This window comes from Dermacentor silvarum, chromosome 7, assembly GCF_013339745.2.
Source record: "Dermacentor silvarum isolate Dsil-2018 chromosome 7, BIME_Dsil_1.4, whole genome shotgun sequence".
Classification (NCBI taxonomy): domain Eukaryota; kingdom Metazoa; phylum Arthropoda; class Arachnida; order Ixodida; family Ixodidae; genus Dermacentor; species Dermacentor silvarum.
The window spans coordinates 115,892,212-115,914,058 of NC_051160.1; the positions used below are offsets into that span (position 1 = coordinate 115,892,212).

A 21,847-nucleotide genomic window follows, 5' to 3' on the forward strand; every position below is an offset into this window, starting at 1 on the left:
CGATGCTTCTATCAGTTGTCTCTTGTCACCGACGTTCATGTAATCTGGTTGTATGAGCCACGCTAAATGTGTAGAACTCTCTGGAAGACACGCGGGCACCAGGGATTAATCTGGAACCTCCGATGACTCACGTATAAAAGCCGACGCATTTCGTCGCTGATCAGATGTCGATGATCGCCGACTGTGTTCGCCGCTACCGTTGTGCTTCGAATGTAGCTTGCTTTTGAGGGCACAGGTTCGCGCAATAAAGGATCAATTTCGTCATACACACTTTTACGACTGTTTTCTTCAGCGTCACTACAACGTGACAACATAAACGGAAATGGTGTGTTGACGGCGGCGACGGTTTCTTCAGGACCTGCGTCGACCCTGAATGTGTGTAATTTCACGTAGCCTCTCAGTGTCTTAGCAGCTGCGAAGGAAGGATGGAAAAAGCTGGCGCGCTTTCGCTTTGAACGTAAATTGTTGCTATGCGACGTCACGCAATCGCCAACATCTCAAAGCTCTCGCTGCCGCATGGTATGGAGGGCAGTAAGGTTGATAATTGTTCACTTGTTCCATACACACGTTTCTGGTGTAAAGAGTAGAGCATACAGCTGTTGTGCACAGACACCCTGCTTCAGATGCCACCACCTTATAATGTTATTGTTTATTGGTGAGGTCTGGCATACGACACGGACGATAGAGCTTAAAGAGGCAAAGAATGCTTCGCATTAAAACTATATTTTGAGTTCAGCAGAGTCTCGTGTCCTTTCCTTCGGGGTTTTCTAGTTTCTTGAATTCAAGAATAGGATAGGCCCACCAGCTGTGTACAATCATTTATAGCGAATTAGTATGAATAAACTTCCTAGTGAATATTGTGCCAATAGGTTTAAAGAAACCATTCAATAGAAAACATGCTACTGCAGCTCACACCAATATTTTATATTTTTTAGTTGCCTCGTTAATTCATAACAGCGCCAAAGGTCATGAGCGTCATGCCTTTATAAGCTCAAAAAAGCTTGCGCTACAGATCATACATTCGTCCCGGCATATTTTCTTATATCACCACGTTTCTGCGTAAAATAATTTTACATCGTTGAAGTGATACTAATAGGCAGTGCATGGGTTCCTAAAGTTACAGTGGTCTTTAAAGCCGGACGCACATTCCGCACAAAAAGAAAGCTATAATTCATGCAGCCTGCGGAGGAAAAAACATTTTATTCAGCCACCAAAGTAGGAATGCTCACGTTCCTGGGAAGCCATGCAAAAACAGTTGATATCCAACTTTTTCTTGGGGTGTTTGATTCCTCACATAAGTCATTACTGGTCCTTTCTTTTACCGCATAATTTGAAGACGGTTTCGACGTTCCACCTATACTTTTCACAAACGTGCTGATCCTTTCGGTAACCTCCTTGGAGCATTCTCTGAGAACCCAGTGACCTGCTTTTGCATAATAGACGATCTTCGAACTTTTGAGCCACACTTGATTGTAAGTGGCAATTGGAGTTGTAAGAAAGGCGTCTTCTTCTGCCCAAAGTATCAGTGCGCTCACGTTGATCTTGCGGTAATCAAACTTCTTTAGCTGGTCACTGTCCTCGTTGAAGGCACGGTAATAGCTCAAGGCACCAGTCAGAGAACCTGTGAACAGAAAGCGAAAAATTCGAAAATAACACCATGGTTCGCTGTAACAGACTGCAAGATTTGCTTTTTGCTTTTTTAAACACCACCATTTCCTTAAGCGAGTGCATACTGGAAAGAATGGAAGCCGTACGCTTTAAATGGAAACCGATAAAATATTTATTACTATCTTTCACTATCCTCTTGACGGGTAGCATATTTATTCATTTTGCAAACATTTCCATGTAGAATTTAGATCACATGGTTGGTTTCACGTTTCTATATTTTACTTGATATGATACCAAATGAAACAACTTTCTCAGCTATGATAACTCATATTGGTCAAAAAAGAAAGTAAAACGCGACGCCTCTTTTTTTGTAGGCAATGGCGGCAATTACAGACCAGAACTTATGCGAACCCGGCGATCTCACACCTCATTTACCCAGACATGTGCAAGACAGATAAATGCAAAAACTGTGGTTCTAGAGCCAATCTGGAACATATGCTATGGGAATGTCGAGGCATAACAAACAATAATGGGGATGCAGCGTCTCGCGATCGCCTCCGCGTGCGCTGGGAGACTGTGTTGCTCAGCTCTGCCCTTGACGATCAACTTTGGGCTGTCCAGCGGGCCGAGGAAGCCGCCAGGGCTCAAGAGCTCCTGGCCGTCGCCTATAGGCGGGACCATTTGCCCGTCCCACAAACTCGCAGGGCCTTTAAATAAAGTTATTTGACTGACTGATTGAATGCAATACTCTGAGAGAGTATCACAGCCATGGCTTTATTGGTAGGAAACAAACTAATGTGAATTAAGAAATCAACAATTTACACCTTTAGCTTTCTTTAGCCTTTAGAAAGGCTAAAGTGTAACATATTTTTCAATAAAATAGTCAGTATTGTGAATGATCGAATTTCATGCGTGGTTCGCCTTTCTTATGCTACCGCACTGACCTGGCAAACACGTGATCTTCAAGTAGAGACAAGTGCATGGGAGACGACGACAAGGAGCGTAGTTAATTTCCTAATGTAACCTCGGGCACTTTTATGCGTAACTTAAATGAAGAAAGAGGAAATTATAACATCTATGCTACCTTATGTGATGCGTTAAAAGCATTTCGTAGAGTGCAATAGGAATTACAAGAAAGTACTTTTTGTTTCGCGAGTAGGGAGTATCACGACAAGCAGAGTGGGATGGTGGATGGACCCTTGGACATTATTCGAGCCACGAAAAAAAAGTTTTGTGCTTTCAGCAGCCACCTTGAACATAGAGCGTTACAACCGTTTTGGGAACTTTGAGAGTGAGCATACAACGCTAGTTTTCTTTGCCTCGAATAAGTTCGATAGAGAAATTGCGTAGACTGTTCGAGGTTTCAGTGTAAGCATTCTTTAGGGAAAGGCAAGCTGTATAAACCTTTTTCGATGTGTGCGCAATGGCAGATACCTTGTAGTACACACTTTGGCGCCAAGTGGTCAGCCACCTTGAATGTATTCATTTCATTAAATTTATTTCAATACCTTCAATGCCCGAAGGTGTTACAGAAGGGAGTGGTAAAAGAAAAAAAAGTACATTTCATAAGCAGTTAGCACATACAATACTATTCAACGGGAGATGTAAAAGCGGGGCATTCAGAATGGCGATGACGGAGGTGGACAAATGATTCCATTCTTTGTTAGTCTTCAGCGTGAATGAATCACAATACAAATTAGTGCGACAAAAAGGGGCATCAACTTTATGATGGAGGTTGAAGCTGCGAAGATCGCCGCACTGGCCTGTTCCAACAACGCTGTGGGTCACCGCCCGATGTCTGCGTTGGAGGTTACGTTAATTTGACGCCAGTGATTGAAATAAAAACATTTTAAAGCGAAAGCTTTACTAACCTAGTCGAGCCGAGTTTCGCCGTCGCCAGCAAATGGACCTTCATTTGACCGCTCTGCGCCGTAGCCTTGGCAACGCATCACGTGACTCGCCGCACCGAGTTCCGACGGTGCCTGACCGGCATCTCACGAGCCCGCAAGTGGCGTCTGACCACGCTACGGATATCGCCCGGCGAACTGCTTCACTGGAGAGGGTCCGGAATGCCAAGCGCGCGAAGACGGAGGAAGAGCGAGCCGTTCGGCTCGCAGAACGCTTGGATTTGTCGGTTTATAATTTATAGCTGGCTTAACGATGAGTGTACACCTAAGTATAATAATTCCAGCTAAATAAAAGCTTAACCAAGTGAAACCAAGACTTAACCAGGCGAAACCAAGCTTTCGCTTTGCATATCCAGGATTAGCTGAGCTAAGCCGCAGCCATTTTTTAATAGCTTTAGGACATGAGAAATAAGTTGGCTGACTAAGGAATTCATTTTTCGGGTGTGCATTATCCAAAATCGGGTGTTGCATTGATAAACGGGATATTTTCCTGCGCAAGTAGAGGTCGGGAAGCTGCAAAGCGAGTTTCAGTGATGCTACAAAGGAAAAGCTGAAATAATTTGACAAACTGAAACGCGGACTTTTCCACTGATTCTAGTTGGTTAATAAGAAATTGGGGACTAGGGTCCCACAAAGCGCTGGCATATTCCAGCCTATAGATCTTACAAGTTCTTTATATTGACGCGAGATAGGCTGGCACCTGCGTCTCGGGCGATCGTATCATTTACCTAGCAACTCCACCAGAAAATGTCACAAAGATAGCAATCGAGACCTTTGCAAAACGGTGTTCTTTTCAATATAGGCTGACACTCGGAGAGCGCGCGTTTCAGAACACACTTCGTCGTTCTCGCTGTAGCGGCCGGCGGCCGCAGGTGCCAGCCTATCTCGCGTCATAACAATATAATGTTAATTGAAGAGACGATCGTGCCCTTGAAACGTTGCTGTGTAAGTAATGTAAGCTGTAAGCATGTAAGTTAACATGATTTTTTCCAAGAAACGTTTGCAGTTATGTGAACTCCTAGATACTTATACCAAGTTAATTCGTCGAACACAGAACCATGACTGCTATAAAGAGGAGGCCTACAAGTGGTCGACTTACGGGAAATTCTCATTACCATACACTTTTCAGCCTTAAAACGTATTGCACCAGTTAGCGATAGCGTTAATATGAGACTGAAGTGCTGTAAGATTAGCGTCAGAAGATATTACACGATGAACTACACAGTTGCCAGCATATACCTTAATAGATGAACTGCATTAGTCAGGTCGTTAATAGCATTACGTCCGCTCGTCGCGTGGTTCAGCGCATAAGATATGCTTCACGACCTTGCCTGTCACCCTATACATACTAACGTGCAAGGCCGCATTGAGAGGCAATAAAGTATTTGCCCACTTCCTGTGGGTAAAACTGCGGCGTGTCGTACTATATATGAAATTCTGTCGTCACCTCCAATCCCTACGGTGCACGGGGCTCCAGTCTTCACACCCCTAAGTACTGCGACTTTTGGTGTACGATGGTAGACCCCTTCAGCGGCCACCAGTAACTAGTGGTAAAGCAGCTAGTGAAATCATTCTCGTGTTTCTGGCAAGAGTGTGACGCAAGCCCCAGATAAAACATTACAAAGAGAAGAACGATAAAACAAGAAAACGGGAGAGAGCCACACCCCTACACAGTACATCAGTCACAGACAGAGTACGAGCATTACAGACGAAAGTCTAGCCCCGTGGTTGACAAGAGAAAGAGAGACAGAAGAAAAGGGGGAAAGCAGGGAGGTTAAACAGAGGGGAAGGACCGGTTTGCTACCCTACGCTGGGGAGAGAGGGCAAGGGGAGGTAAAATGACAGGAAAGTAGAGATAGAGCTGCTGCTGGTTCGGTCCGTAACAATATGTAATTTCTCTATCGCCTTCTTCTTTTCTATTTTTCCCTCTTGACATCTTAGAACGTTGATTCGGGTTTATGCATAATGTTCCTGGTTGTAATTAAGCTCTGTATTATTGTTCTATTAATTTTAGCCTCAAATAGTTTTATGCCTATTTTCTAACCCTCCTTCTGTGCATAATCTTCCTGTTTTCTTGCTATTTCCTGGCGGCACAGCAACGCTGCCCGATCACCGATAAAACGCGCGAAGCCCGTATTTTATGTTATGGCCGCGTATTTAAGTAAGATGCCGGCTCGCTCAACTCACATGAGTCGTCTACATCCTCAAATTGCCCGGAAAGTGTCCGAAGGGCCGGCCGAAACAGCACTGGGCTGTGGTTGACAAGAATGCCAGCACAGCTTAGTGAGCCTCATATCGAGTTGAAGCACAACCTTTGGAAGTAAGATATAAAGAAGCGCTGTTCGAGCAAGGTTAAGTTATTGTTCACCAACAAGGACGTGCACCGAGCCCTTCGCGCATTACTTGTATACGCTATATGAGACGCTTGAGCACTTGCTGTTCGAAAGTCTAACATTCAACCGTTGTTGCCATGTGCTGTTGTCTGAACTAGTTCTACGTTTTACCAAGCCTTCTATGACTGGAATGAAATTAGCACGCCTTTTTTTGGAATGTCCCTGCTGTCACAAAATTTCCTGCGACAGGTTTCTAGACAAGACTAAAGCTGCAAATATTTTAACAATTTGTTTATGGTTAGCGCTGAGCCTGGGGCGATTGACATGCAATACCGTATTTGTTGTTAATAAAATCTCTCCATTATAGGCTGCTCGCTTTATAGACACCTTCATCTGTAACCAAAGTGTCCATGTTCACAACACTATGCGGCATTCTCTGTTTCAGTGTTTTCACTGAAACCGATGTTAACTCTTCGCGTCTATGCAGTCAAACACCTAACGGTAATTGCGGCTCCATGCAGGTTACAGACACAACTCATGCGCTAAATCCCCGCTGGGGAAATTTAAGTATAGTTTGTCGGAAATTTATAGCCAGAATGCGCGAGCGTGAACCGCACGGGGTGTGAGTGGCCTTATTGCAGCCAGAAGCGGAGGAATCGGCGACACTACACGCGGGCGTGCAACGCGATTCGCAGCTGAACTGCATCCTGCTGCCCTGTTTGCTTTAGCAGTGCACCTCGCCGCTACAAGGCTGCTGACACGCCCTGCTCCCGACGCTCACCCGTTCTGGCAAAAAAATTGTAAGAGCGTACATTATGCTGAACGCTACCTTGCCTCTTCACTCTGTTTAGGTTATGCTTATATTGCGACAACAATTATATGAACGCTCCAGCCGCATTTCTCCGGTAGACGTCGCCGTGAGGTTCCGTATGAAGTACAAGGGCGATAAAATCGTCGCCGCGCGCCATATGCTATGTGTGCGAGTGAAAGCGTGCGAGAAAGCCGGCAATCGCGGCTCTATCTCGCGCATTCGAGGGCGGGAAGCGGTAAGGAACGGTGCGGTTTTCCGTCGTGCGCAACGCTCCGGAGGCAGGGTATGGAGGGGGAGCATTTTTCTTCCGGATGCCACGCGCGCCCGCGTGACCCCAAAGGCTCCGTGGGGAGGGTAGGGAGGGAAGGGCGTGTTCTACTGTGGGCTGCTCCGGCGGCCGGGTGCGCCCACCCGGGCTGCTGTATCTACAAACCATCTGCGTCGGGTCACAGTGCGCTGCGCGCTGTGTTTTCGCGGCCTAGTTCGCATTGATGCGAGACGCACAACGAAGATCAATTCGCTCGCTGCTGCTGCCGTGCTTCGTGCATTTCGACAGCGAGTTTCCGCGATCATCGAGTGAGATGTGTTAATGTTTGCTTCTGAGCGCGTTACATCATGCTTGTTCATTTAGTTAGTATGCCTATGTTTACAAGTTTACTTCGTATAGCTGTCCACTAATTTGATATCGCAATCGACGCTTCGCCTTTCGGACGATACTGCGACTTTTTGGTTTATGCTTTTTCTGTTCATTTGAGCACATTAAGGTACGTACCATTCTGTGAAAACATGTATTTGTGAGAGTTTTCTTCATCTGGTGTAAAACCCCTGTGCACTTTATCAAAGAACGTGAAGTCTCTCATGATCAGGTACTTCTCGGGGACGTCCTCGTGGCGGAATGGAAGGAAATACCTGCATAGAACCAAGTGACCAAGTGATGCGCTTAGGCATTTTAGAATTTTCTCCACATCTTCAACTGTTGAAAATTGGGTTGCACTAATATTTCTCGAACGGATAAAGAGGCTGCAATACACACTCTTCTAAACACTGCCTTAAATACGTACACTTATACTGAATATATTGCGTTAGCTTTTTCTAATGTGCATATACGGTTCATACTTTACTAAGTCGGAAAAGTTGTTGCAGTGCCGTGTGCGAACCTTCTTTGCCTGAACATTTGCTATGCAGGACAATTAGGAGAATATGATTAAATGCAGGGGTAGAGGCAGGGGTAATTGGAGATCGCAGGGAGAGGCCTTCGTCCTGCAGTGGACATAAATATAGGCTGATGATGATGATGATGATGATTAAATGCCGATTTTTCTTTGCTGCACACTGAACGTCTCTGGCAGCGGACTTCAATTACCCCGTAGTTTACCAGCGTACACCATTTTTTTCCTGCAAATGTCCTAATTTCAGCACACCACCTAGTCCTCTGCTATCCCCGACTTGGTTTCTGTGACGATTACGTGCTGAACTCATGACACTCATTCTGTTATTGAAGTTTCACTTATCTTCCCTACGCGTTACCGGGCTGCCCAGCACTATTTCTTATTTGCATGCCATGGAATATAGGCTATCCCCATTGTTCTCTAATCCACACTGCTGTCTTCCGGTCTCCTAAGGCTGCGTCTATAAAAGTTTGTTCCATTGATCGTTAACACATTTGTCAATTTCTTCTCAAACTTCTTTGTTAACCTCTAAGTTTCTAACACCTACGTTACACCGGCAGAATGCAATGACTCTGTACATTTATTTTAAAGAATAGTGGTAAGTAGTGAGTCATGACTTCGTAATGCCTGCTGTGTACACTCCTATCTACATTTATTCTGTAAATTTTTTTTACATTATCAAAGCCCCCGTGGCTAATGGGTTCAGATTAACGTACTCTTGCACAGATTCAAAGGGGTGATTTCTAACCACGAATTCTCGTTACCTTGCCAAGTTATTGAACATTAGCTTCGTCTCATGGATCTTCAAATCTACTGATAGACTTGGGCGGTGAAATACATGAATCATTCGTTGCTAGTTATCTCCGTCACTGCGGAACAGGAATCCGTCATCCGCAAACCGCAGGTTGCTGAGATCTGCTCCGTTGATCCTCACTCATAACCTTGCAAACTCTAACAAATCTCTTGCAAACTCTAGCAAATTCTAAAGCAGTGAACAGTTCTTGTAAGGAAGCAGTGAACACTTTTCCGAAAAAGTCCGTCTCATTTCGTGACGTCCGCTTGTCCTGCCAAGGATTAAAGCAGCCGTGGAATGCTTATAACTATTTGCCAAAGTACTCACGTATGCTTCCTGTCCTTTTTGACTCTATAGGCAATACCACTGTGACTGCGTGGTTAGCAGAATCTCCCCCAGGTAATACCAATAGCGAAAATTTCCGGCATAAAAATATCAGCGGCGCCTTCAGGAAGGACGACGCCGGTGCGCCTGTTTGTGTTTTCAATCAGCAACTCAACGTTAACATTTCTTCTCTTTTCTTCTCCCTGCGAGTTATACAGCATATATAGTACAAATGTTTCTTTTATGTTTATTGGTTATTATCTATTAGAACTACAATTAAGTAGGTATCAACTATTGTGATTGGATCTCTGTAATTGCAATGCGGTTTGCAAACCAAATTAGTATGTCAGTGCTGGTTTTAAAAAAAGAAGCTACAATGTGCTGGGAACTTCAATGTGTGTGAAATGCGCTTTCCGATGAACAATGGCTTATCGTAGGTATAGGAGTGCTCTCTATGGTTATATGTGTGTATCTTGCTTGAAACGCATTAGGAAGAAACCAATAAATTAGATAAAATAAAATAATTGTTGACCAGCCGATAACCCCGAATGGACGGTCTTGACTTGTTGTAGGTACTTTACAGCGGCAGCGGCGTACTGCAATCGTGAGTCCTTTCGTCGAGGTTCACGTGCAAGCGTATTGGCATTTCTTGCGAGAACATCACCGGCTGCAGGGGCACAAAAGCGCCGTACTTCAGAGCGTGAACTCGTCCTGTATAGGTACTAGATAGCGCTCATTGATACGCAGTAGATTTGCGCTTGCTATATCTGTCTTAGGAGATTAGTGCATATGTGCTGCCTCAGTCAGAATTTCGAAGGTCGTATACTCAGCATAAATACTTGCGTAGTGTAATTAAGAGCTATCTGCTACCAACTTGTTTGCGACCGTGTTCACTTCATGACGCGCGAACAAAAAGCTGTCGATTTATACACAAATGTGTGCATAAAGCACCGGCAGAACGCGCAGGGAAGAGCGCATTAGATGAACATATCGAAGTGCCGCATATTTACGGCCATCCTGTTTCTTAGCTGCAGCACGTTGCACAAAACAACGGACAGGTTGTCCTACACAGGGTAATGTCTTTCGTCTACAAGCAGAGTGCTACATGGGCGTGCGAATGAAGACGCACGCGTGCACACACACGCACAACCACACGCACACTCTCACATCCGCCCACGCACGGAAAAACACACAGATATAGATTGTGTGTGTGTGTGTATGTTTTTTATGGGAGCTTGAAAAGAGAGTGGCTCGAGCTGCATCGATGCTGTACCATACTGTCACGCACGCATCAAGCGGTGTGTGATATCACAAACAGACGCTGCCGGGAGCTAACCATTGAGTGGCGGATACAGGTTAATGCCCTTCAAAGAGTGCTGCAGTGGATTAGGGTTACTGCTGCTTCTGGCATGTAAATGCATTTGGTACGAAGTTATCTGTTCACTGAAGGAGGATGATATTTTAGTACTGTGCGTGTAGGAGCACACGACGAAAATATTCACACCATGGACAGTCACGCACGTGAGTGGCCACCAGTCCACTGCACACGACTTGTGCCTGGCTAGGTTAAACTTCCCACAGCAAGATAAAGTACACTTCGTGTACGATGAACCAAAATAATTTTCGTTTATTCGTTAGTGCTAGACAAGCGTACTCACCAAGACATTTTCATCTGCGTCACGCTTTCCAGAAGCCTTCTTGCGAAAGCCAGTGGGTGCATCCCGTTGATTATTATCAAACCTTCAATCATCTTCTCATTTAATGTTGCAAACACAAAGCCAATCATGCCGCCCCAGTCATGTCCGATGAGGACAACCTTCCTCTGCTTATCGGAGTCTTCGGAAAAGACAACAAGAATTACTCGCCGTGCAACTCGAAACGTAAACACTAATTTATCTAAACAGCATATGAACTTTTTTATTAGGGTTCCCCCACTGAAGGCGAAAAATTCATAACCTGCTTAAAAAAGACAAGGAAGCCTTAAACAAAAGCTTTGTTGCAGTACTAGGTCTGACATCAGGGTTAACACTACATTTATCAGTACTTGCTGTTGAATTACGACTGAAAGCAAGAGGGCGTTTTGTTCTATGGTTAACAAACAGCTGCCCGTGTTCTCGGTCAGAAGCAGTATAGATCACTGCTCCAGCGCATTAACAAGATGGTATGTTGCTTTGATTAACACCACCACCACTACCACCATAATCATCATCAGTCTAATTTTATGTCGACTGCAGGACGAAGGCCTCTCCCTGCGATCTCCGAATACCCCTGTCTTGCACTAGTTGATTTCAACGTGCGCCTGCAAATTTCCTGATTTCATCACTCCGCCTAATTTTCCGCCTTAGTGTAATGCGCTTCCCTTTCCTTGGCACCCATTATGTAACTCTAATGGTCCACAGGTTACCTAGCCTACGGATTATACTCCTAGTGCCTGCCGAGCTCCAGTTCTTTCTCGTAATGTCAAATGGAATATTGAATATCCTCATTTGATATCTCATTCCCACCGCACTCTTCCCGTCTATAAACGTTAAGACAGCTATGACTCTAACTGTCGCTAATTAACGCCACAAGTAACACTAAAAAGATAATAAAAATCACGCCAAATTTGATTCGGTTTCTGCCCTTCCAAAATCAGGACACAATTAGCAGAATGATACGATTGTGCGACAGCTTATGGTTGAGCAGGATGTATTATACGTATCTAGAAACAGTACATATACTGGATCCCTCATCGTATATTTTACAGCCTATGTAGCGCAGTGCGTATGTGTCTATTGACAAAGCAGATTTGATGGCCTTGCCTAGACTCACTGCATCTAAGCAGTGAGCTAGGCTATCAAGTATTCTCTGTAAGATCTGCCTCATCGTTTACGGGGACTTGCGTTGTTTGCACTTGATGTCTGGTCTTGTAGGTATGCAGACATGTAGAAAACCACAAGTATACATACAAGCACTGACAGTTTTCCTTCAGCACGGAGATTTCACGTCCCGATAAATAGTGAACTCTTATAAAAAAGCAGAATGGTGATAATTGCCTAATGCAAACTTCAATGAAACTATTAGATCGTAAAATAGCACTTTCGGAAATAAGCTGGCAATGGTGTATGATGAGGCTTGCGCTTACGTAGTGGTTGTTTTCTTAATAAACCAATAATTCTTAGTCAGCGCTCGATATGTTGTTCTATGGGTACCTTTTTGTTTTCGTTTACTTAGCACTCTGCTCAGGAAATGAAGTTCATAGAGACAACAAACGGCTACAAAATGGGAACCACCGCACAAATGTTTGTCATGATAATTGTTCGAAAGTCTTGCGAACGCGAATAGTGCTTTATCTACGTAACAATATCGTGCTTCTGGTAAATTCAGCATCACTTTGGGTCAACCTGTGAGATTCCGATTGTTTTGTAGTGGCAGCAGCTAAAACATTAGGTTTCAGCTGCTGCCACTACCTTGAGGCATTTGTACAATAGACCACTGTCGGAGGGCCTCCTGCTAGGCGCAGGGCCACCGAGTCGGCAGATGATAGAGGCAATGCGTGCTTTTTCACGTTTCTTAGGCGACGCGGCCCTGGACTCACGCTTGTAATAACATTTATGCAATGTGTCCTTTCACCTCGTTCCTCCCATTATCATCCCCCATTGGGACCCTCTTTCTTCCCGTCTTCCCCTTCCCTTACGTAGAGCAGCAGGCCAGATGCTCCATTTTCCGGCCGACCTCTCTACATTTTCCAATCAATAAACTACTACTTGTTCTTCTTATTGTCATCATGGTGCTTCAGATAACCGAAAGCAGTTTCTGATTTACAAGCTCCTTAGCTTACTGGACGTTCAGTGGCGAATGGTATTACGAGCATATGCCGGATAAATAAATAAATATATAAATAAGTAATTCTGTACGAAGTACACGCCAGGCAAACTTTATATTTCGCAAGGTTCCGTACTGGGAAAATATTTATTATTTGAGTCTATATTCGGAGGTTATTATTTTCAAATATTTGTATTGCATTCCACTCAATAATTTCACTCGTTTAATACTCTTACAATATTAAAGGTGTTTCATCGGATTCAGTATTACTTTCGCCGGATGATGTCCCTTTCTGTAAACACGTGCATCAGACCGTAATGTAGTTTCGTGTTCTGTAAGATTTTCGCTGAAGTCGAACTTCCACGCAGTTCTGAAATTTCGCTTTGTTATTGCTACCATTGCTTAATTGAAATTTCGGCGACTGCTGCAGAAGGCAGCCATTGGTTCTGGTGAGCGGAGGTATTAATTTCAAAGTATGGCTCGAGCGCAGGTGACTATTAAAGCATTCTACTTACTTAGTTTATCAATCAACAGTCTGACATCTTCAACCAAATGTTTCATTAAATAAGTAGATGTATTTGCTGGTTTAGTAGTGTCTCCATAACCACGCAAATCAGGGACTACAACGCTGGAAAGAAGAAAAGAAGTGAGCGTAAGCATCGGCTGTACAAAGTAGATTTCATAGAAAAAAAGCCGGCAGATCCAACGCCCTGAGGGAATCGACGTTATGTAAAGCCGTGTGCGGGGGGGGGGGGGGGAGCCTACCCAGCTAACGAAACTACCATGAGAGCATCAAGACGTCGGCGGTTTATTCATGACCTACATGACACGCATGTCATGACATTCACGTCATGAGTCCTCAGGAGTCTCTTTAGCAATGCCTAGGAGACCTTAAGGCGAAAGCCTATAGCCATGCTCCTGACTGTCTTTAACCATTGACCTTTAAACTTTTCGTTTGCTTAGTAGCACATCCGAAACCATTCCATTGGTTTTTGACTATTAATGTTCTTTTGCTGAGTCATTGTCATTTTTGCCGAGTCATGGTCATGACTATGGCTTCTACCACTATCCTTTAGTGTTTCCTTCACTTAGTACCCATGTCCGAACCCAATTCAGTGGTTTCTGAATGTTAACCTTTTTTTCGCTGAGTCTTTGTCATTTTTGCCGAGTAATGGTCATGACTATGGCTTCCACCACCATCCTTTAGTGTTTCCTTCACTTAGTACCCATGTCCGAACCCAATTCAGTGGTTTCTGAATGTTTACCTTTTTTCGCTGAGTCATTCTCATTTTGCTGAGTCATGCTCATGACTATGACTTCTACTGTTATCCTTTAGTGTTTCCTTCACTTAGTGCCCACGTCCGAACCCAATTCAGTGGTTTCCAAGTGTTAAACTTTTTTCGCTTAGTCATTGTCATTTTTGCTGAGTCATGCTCATGACTATGACTTCTACCATTATCCATTAGTGTTTCCTGCACTTATTGCCCACATCCGAACCCAGTTCAGTGGTTTTTGAGTGGTAATCTTTTTTCGCTGAGTCATTGTCACTTTTACTGAGTCATGCTCATGACTATGACTTCTAGCATCATCCTTTAGGATTTTCTTCACTTAGTACCCACGTCCGAACCCATTTCAGTGGTTCTTTAGTGTTTGTTCTTTTGCTGGGTCATTGTCATTTTAGGCGGCTGTTTTATGACCTACATTGCACGCATGGCATCCTTGGTGACCAGGACATGTTGGCTACCAATGCAAGCATGACGGCGACACGACAACAGCCACCGAACTCAATCGTGCCCACTGGCGACAGACTCGGATCAAGCCAGCACCGTTGACATGGAAGCCGTTTCGAACGTGCTGGTGCTGTCCCCATTTTGGACGATGAACCCCGCCGTCCGGTTTACTCAAGTCGAAGCTGTCTTCGACTTGCGCCGCATCACTTCGCACCGCGTGATATATCTAAATGTCGTTTCGACACTGCCTTTAGAAGTGGCTGAAGGGTCCAACGATGTCTTGAGATTTACACACACCACCCAGCCCTAAGCGCATTTTAAGGCAGTTACGCAGATGCGCAAAACGATTTCGGAGCGCAGCCACCTACAGCAACTTCTGAAGCGGAGGCCCTTGGAAACCGACAACCATTGCAGCTGATGCACCATATGCGCGAACGCCTCGGCGACAGCGCGCAGAATTCCGACAGCCCACTGCTTCTTGAGCTGTTTCTTCAGCATCTATTCCAAAACCTCGTTCTGGTCCTCGCTGCTGCAGATGATATGTTCGCAGAGCTCTCGACCGTATTGCCGAATACGCCAGCGCCGGCCCCGTGGTTGTGTCAACGACCGCCGTGACATCTGATACCGAGGCGCGACAGCCTCGCCTCGAAAAGAAAATTGACTGGCCCGCTGCCTCCATCGTCGATGTACCATGTCCCATGTCGCTCCCGCGGCAGCTCACGTTCACGCTTCCGTTCCGATCCAAGAATCGACCGTGACTGCTATTGCTGGTACCATGCCCGGCTTGGCGCGAGCCCTAAGAATTGTCGGGAACCCTGTCACTGGCAGGGAAACGTTGTTGTGCCCCACCATGTGCCTTCATCGAGGCGACGAGAGCTCCCACCTCTCCGCGACGAATCAAGATTTCCATGCGGGTGACTTCAAGCAGCCCTCGGCCATCTTCGCGACGAATCAAGAATTCGACGCGGGTGACTTCAGCAACCGCCCGCCTGGTTCCTGCCGACTAGGAGCCGCCAAAGGAATTTAAGGGAGAACCGGCCCATCGTGAGGACAGGGAGTCGCCACCAGCCGCCCAGTCGGTCTGATGCGCTCTTACAGCTACATCACTATCTGTAAATATTGTATAAAGCTTTTAGTTTCATCTTTATCGGCTGAAAGAGTCCGTCCCTCGTCCTCCACCCCGAAGTCACAACATCAACGGGAGTCACAAATGCCGGTGCGTGATTCCACAGCGATGCGCAGCCGCCTGGTATAGGTAACAGACAGGATCACAGAACGTAGTTTTCTCGTAGACACTGGTGCTGAGGTGAGCGTAATCCCTGCCACACGCCTCGACCGACAATGTGCTCGGAGGGCTGCGCCGCTGCAAGCTGTCAACAGTTCCACAATCGCCGCATTTGGACAGACCTCACTCAGCGTCGACTGTGGATTGGGCCGCACGTTTTGGTGGATATTCATCGCCGCTTATGTGCGTTTTCCCATACTGGGTGCAGATTTCCTTAGCTACTTCCGCCTAAATGTGTATCTCCGCTCACGTCGCCTTGTAGACTGTACGACCAACTTGTCCATGTAGGGCGTCCTCACACCTATGTCAGCCCCTGTACCAGCAGCTCCGCACTTGTGATCAGGCTCGCTTGCATCGATCCTGTCAGATTACCCTGAACTCACGAAGCCCAATAAGTAGGAACTACTGGTGTGACACACCGCCACGCACAACATCGTCACCAATGGACCTCCAGTGTTCTGCAAGCCGCCACAGCTTGCAGTTGACCGTGATCGCCATGGCACGCACGGAGTTTGACCATATGCTGCAACTAGGCATCATTCGCCTATTATCAAGCATTTTGTCATCCGCCCTACACATGGTTCCGAAGTGTGACCGTGGAGACTGGGGCCCCTGTAGCTACTATCGTGCGTTGAACACCCCCACTGTCACACTCAGAGGTATACGCTTCCCCATGCCCACGACTTCTCCGCCACGCTAGCTGGCACGTCCATCTTCAGCAAGATTGACTTAGTCAAAGCCTATCACCACATTACTCTGGAGCCATCGAACACACCAAAGACCGCCATCATTCAACCATTCGGCATCTCAGTACGTCCGCATGCTCTTTAAGTTGAGGAACGGTGCCCAAACTGTCTGGATGTTCATCAATGAGGTCACCCGCCGCTTACGCTTCGTCATCGCATGGTTTGATGACTTTCTAGTGGCGAGGTCTTCACCTGAACAGCACGCCGATAACCTGCTGTTTTAACACAGGGAAGTGTGTCTTCGGCGTCGACACCATCAAATTTCTTGGGCACCTCGTCACACCTGAAAGAGTCCTGCTCCTAGACAGCCAAGTTGAAGTCCGGCGCAATTTTCCTTGCCTGATGTCGCTTCGCAAGCTGCGTGAGTTCATTGGACTATTGAACTTTCACCGTCGCTCCCTGACTAACGTGACACAAATTATTCTGCCACTGACCGAGATGCTCAAGTGTCCCAAGGCACCGTCGGCTTCTCTCAAGTGGACAAGTGCAGCTGACGTAGCATTTGAGAAAGCGAAGAATGCTCTGGCTAACGCAACAATGCTCGTGCATCCCCTATCGGACGCACCAATGCGGCCGATCACCCATGCTTCATACGCCATTGATGTCGCCCTACATCAGGTCCAGCTATACTCGTGGCTCCCACAAGGTTTTTTTTTTTTTCTCGCAGAAGCTAAGGCCTGCCAAAACTCGTTAAAGTAGGTTCGATCGTGAACTCCTCGCCGTATACCTTCGAATGCTACACTTTTGCCAGTAGCATGAAGGCAGCGTGTTGCACGTGCTGACCGAACATAAACCACTGACATTTGCTTTCCGCGGCAACCATAGTGCTTATTTGTCTCGGCAAATTCGGCATGTAAGCTTCATCTCCGAATTCACTGTAGACCTAAGGTACATGGAGGGCCCTAGTCAGCGCTGCTGCCTACTCCCTTTCGCGTGTAATTGCTGTGCCATCTGGTGCTGTGGACTTCGAGGTAATATCAGACGCATAACGTTGTGACTGAGCTTCGCGACTAGAGTAAAAGCGCCAGTTCTCTCTCGCTGTTTGATTTATTGCTGCCCGTCTCGGGTACAAATGTGTGTGAACTGTCTTCTGGCCGCACCCAACCATTTCTGCCGTCCGCGTATCGTCCTCAAATCTTCGACAAGCTAGCAAGTCACCCTGGGATCCGCGCCGCTCAGCGTCTCATCACGTGTTTTGTGTGGCCCGGCGTCAACAGTAACGTCCGCCTCTGGGCTCGGGAGTGTTTTTTTTTTGTCAACGTGCAAAGGCGTCGGGGCAGAACAAGTCTCCACTTCAGCCATTCCGCTCACCAGATTGTCATTTTGGCCACATCGACATAGACATCGTCGGTCCACTTCATCACTAGGGAAGCGCTACATCCTCACCGGTGTTGACTGTTTACACGCTTGCCGGAGGTATTCGCGGTACACGATATCACGGCATCCACTGTGGCTTTTGTTTTCATTTCCGGATGGATATCTCGCTTCGGCTGCCTCAGAGTTGTCTCCACAGACCGCGGCCGTCAATTTGAGTACGAGCTGTTCAGAGCATGGCTAGTATCCTCGGTGTACGCCATCTTCACACAACCCCATGCCACCCTTCCGCGAACAGAATGGCCGACCGACTAACCGGCAGTTGAAGGCTGCACTCATCGCTCGCGACGCCCCAACTTCATGGCTTCAGGAACTTCCCTACTTGCTTCTCGGAATTCGCTCAGCTCTCAAATACGTCGCGTACACTGCAGTTGAAATGATGTATCGCACCACCCTCCGCCTACCTGGGGAATTCTTCACCCTGCCTACTGCACCCAACCTGTTGCCGCCTGCATACGTCGAGCAACTGCGGCTTCGATGTGAACGCCTGCGAACAACCCTCGGCCGAGAATCATCCACGTATGACGTCTTCGTAAGCAAAGTGCTTCATCAAGCCACGTCTTGTGCGACGCGAAGGCATCCAACCAGCACTTACAGCACCTTACGAAAGCCCATTTGAGGTGCTCGACCGTGGCGAAAAGACCTTCATCATGGCCGTGGCTGGACACAAGGACGTTGTGCGATTGACCGCGTGAAGCCAGTACAAATGAGGAACCCATGTGCTCCGTTTTCACCCCCACCAAGTTCAACGGTCGCACGGCGCGTAAACACACAGCTTGGGGACCATTCCTTTGAATGAAAACGCCCTTCCCATCTAAGGAGGAGGGAGGGGGGGCAAGGGCGCTGACAGCGCGGACAGCTCCGCGCGGTGCGCTCTAAAAAAATGTCACAGTTTCGCCCTAAGGGCGAAGCAATGAATGCGATAGCAACACAGCAATGTCATACGAAGTAAGGTGAGCGGCTTTGGTAACAATATGAATTGTAGTAAACATGAGCTGATTAAGTAAGCAGGTGTGCTGCGGCGTAAGTAGACCGACATGAAGAGAGACTCGATGACCACGAGAAGGCGCGTGTGAAACGGTGGTGTTGATGAGAAGCGCTTCCCGTGGGCAACGCGCGTGCGAAGGGACACACCTGTAGCGCTGCACTGCCGATCCGGGCAGCATTACATGTGTAGCGTGCGTTGGAAAATGTGACCCGACTATTACTAACTGAATGAACAAGCGTGGTGTGAGCGCGCACAAACAAACATGAAGAGATCACACTGAATGACTGCAGACAACGACGGTCAAAACGCTGGCAGCAAGCATACGCCGCTGCGGGCGAAGGTACGTGCGGTCTATCGCTTCAACAGGAACTGAGCCGCGAATGCACGGCTCATAAATGTCAGAGCCGTGTGGAGATAAGAGACGGTGCGGCGAGCGACGAGCGCGGTTGTTGGCAGAAGAAAAGTGCGCCCCCCCCCCCCCCCCCCGCTTCCTCCGGCGCTGGCTTCCCGCTTCTTTGCTTGCGCGCGGGAGAGATAAGAGACCGTGCGGCCGAGCGACGAGCGCGGTTGTTGGCACAGCAGAAGTGCCCTCCCCCCCCCCCCCCCCCCCCCCCGGCTCCCTCCGGCGCTGGCTTCCCGCTTCGTTGCTTGCGCCTGGGGGATTGAGTGCGTTCGCTCTCCGTGATAGCGTGCGTCCCAGCACGCTTGCGCTTGGGCATACGGCGCGCGGTGAAGATTTTATCTATACGGAACCTCACGGCGACGGCGACGACGACGGCGACGCCGACGGCAGAAATCCGGTTGAAGTGTCCATATAATTGCTATCGCAATAAAAGTCGTGCGCTCCTGCTTACAGCGCCGGCATCTCTGTGCGGAGGGCGCGGCGCGCTCACTAAATAAACAATTAAACCTCGGCTCTCGTGCTGTGTTCACGTTACTTCGCCGCTCGCATGCGCGCATCTATCGTTAGGCGACAAATACCATGTTCCTAAAAGTACTATTAAATGCGTTTTCTGACTAGCGTCTTCGGCTTTTAGCCACACACAGCTGGTACGCACACATCTCTTTAAAAGTAGCCTTAACGTGTATGTGCAGAACACTAATGGCAGCAGTAGAAGCTAGAACGTTGCCGCGGCTGCGTTGATTGAGTGGAGTTCGACGGTGCGTACACTTGGCATCGTCGCTTTTTTTTTTTTTTTGACAAACGCACTTCGCGCCTGCGGAGGCCCACAATCTTACAGAAGTTGGGCTGCGCCTGTGCCGCCACCAATGACGGCACCTACTGCTTAAGCTCAAATGCACCTTGTGTGTCCGTAAAATTCAAATCCAAATAAACACCATCTGGTGTGAAGAAAACGGTATGTACCGAAGTCGAGACGCGCGCTCCAGACTGGCCATGGTTGTGCTGAGGGCACTCTGATAGAGCTGCAACACCGACTGACGATAGCCGACAACGATCAGTTGCGTGATCGAGAGTATTAAACGCTCTTCACAACAGCATAACATCACGCTCTGCGGCAAAACGTGTAGACAGTTCGACATACGCGAAGATGTAATTGATTCGTCCTGAAGCAGCCGTTCTTTACTTTCAGCTGCCTTACCTGCTCCCTTGCCCCAGCAAGCACTACCTTCCACACATTTATTGACACAAGTAAAGGGAGAAAAGTCACGAGGAAGCTTTAGCTCGAGGAGAACTCCAATGTCCTATTTAAATACATGTAACAGTGAAATGCTTTTATAAGACAGCTGCTGTACCAACTTCAATGACATTTGTTTCACTTAAGAGACAAAATTAAAACTTAGCGACTCTATTATGCAGAATCTTGATTTATGGCCAGCAACCTTCTAGAAATATTCCCAGAAACTGGCAAATTAAAAAAAAAAAGAATTGAAGCAGGAAGCTTGCAATTCCGTAACTCTGCACCCAAACCTGACAACTGCGTCTATTAGGGCATCAAAAGGGGAAAAAATCGGTTTAATATTTTACACTTCGTGTGAAATTTCTACCGGGTTTCGCAAAAGTTATCTTCACAAGATAAATGTATATTTTAGAGCGGGGTTAAATACATGAATTTCCTCGGCTTTAAATGTATTACTATGTGCAGTTTACAAAATGAGCTATCGCTTATTTATGGCTGGGTTACAGACTTGTAAGCTTGATACTTCGGCATTTTTCTGACGCCATGGGTATTTGGTGCAAGCACTCAGAGCAGACGTTGTCACCCATGTTTCGTTATTGGTTCTTTTCCGGCTTGCTGATCAACATCTCCTCGTAACAGCCACCGTTTCGCCGCAGCAAAGGCTGATTTACTTGTACAGCTTAACCGAATATCGATATTTATTCTCACTTTAACCAAATGCTGTCCCCCTTTTATTCGGTTGGGCAAAATAGAAGTTTATTATTTAAAAGTACATTGATTGTTCAGTATATCAGGGTTGAACACGTGTCCAAACTATAGCGTCAGATTGGTGTTTACAAAATACTGTTTGGACTCGTTGGCTAGGCGAACCTAAACTGGCAAGGTTTCCTTGGAAAATTGAGGTACATATGTTCTACTCACCAGAATTCCTCGCCGAGTTCTGGTATCTGGTGGTTCCATATATACCAAAAATCTAAGAAGCCGTGCAACAAGAGCAGCATTGTCCTATCGTATTTTGTATTGTCACAGCCTTTGCTCATATAATGAATTTGAATACCCTGCAGGAATTGACATTGTAATGAAGATGTCAGAATTTTGGTGACGAAAATTGTTGACAAAACAAGACAACACCACTAAGTATCAGGTAATTCATCCTAACAATGACGTGAAATTCAAGTAGCATACAAGATGGTAATAAGATTCAAGCATCGTATTGTGTCTATGCGTGCGCAATCAGAAATGTCAAAATATTGTGCTCATTGGCTTCTCGCACTTTCGTCATTAATTTCTGCCAATGGTTATGTGTATGGACACCAAAGATTCCCACTTCTCGCC

The 21,847-nt window shown here is 46.7% G+C and overlaps 1 protein-coding gene across 2 annotated transcripts; it reads right to left on the reverse strand.

Moving 5' to 3' along the window:
- Positions 1 to 1,195: 1,195 nt before the first annotated feature.
- On the reverse strand, positions 1,196 to 21,569 carry LOC125946936 (epoxide hydrolase 4-like). Of its 2 annotated transcripts, XM_049671138.1 has the most exons (5): positions 21,434 to 21,569; positions 13,265 to 13,377; positions 10,604 to 10,781; positions 7,432 to 7,568; positions 1,196 to 1,621 (listed from the first exon to the last, which is right to left on the reverse strand). In XM_049671138.1, the coding sequence occupies exons 1-5, from the start codon at positions 21,550 to 21,552 to the stop codon at positions 1,200 to 1,202; spliced, it is 969 nt and encodes a 322-aa protein (XP_049527095.1). In that variant the 5' UTR covers positions 21,553 to 21,569; the 3' UTR covers positions 1,196 to 1,199. The 2 variants fall into 2 exon arrangements, with proteins under 2 accessions (XP_049527095.1, XP_049527096.1); XM_049671139.1 differs by lacking the exon at positions 13,265 to 13,377.
- Positions 21,570 to 21,847: the final 278 nt, after the last annotated feature.

What these genes read in the sequence shown, in the direction of transcription:
- LOC125946936 (XM_049671138.1), bottom strand. Translation starts at nt 21,552, where the DNA reads ATGAGCAAAGGCTGTGACAATACAAAATACGATAGGACAATGCTGCTC. An exon ending in ACTGTTGATTGATAAACTAA is followed by an intron (nt 10,782 to 13,264) that starts GTAAGTAGAATG and finishes TCTTTTCCGAAG; the next exon opens with ACTCCGATAAGCAGAGGAAG. An exon ending in ATACATGTTTTCACAGAATG is followed by an intron (nt 1,622 to 7,431) that starts GTACGTACCTTA and finishes TTCTGTTCACAG; the next exon opens with GTTCTCTGACTGGTGCCTTG.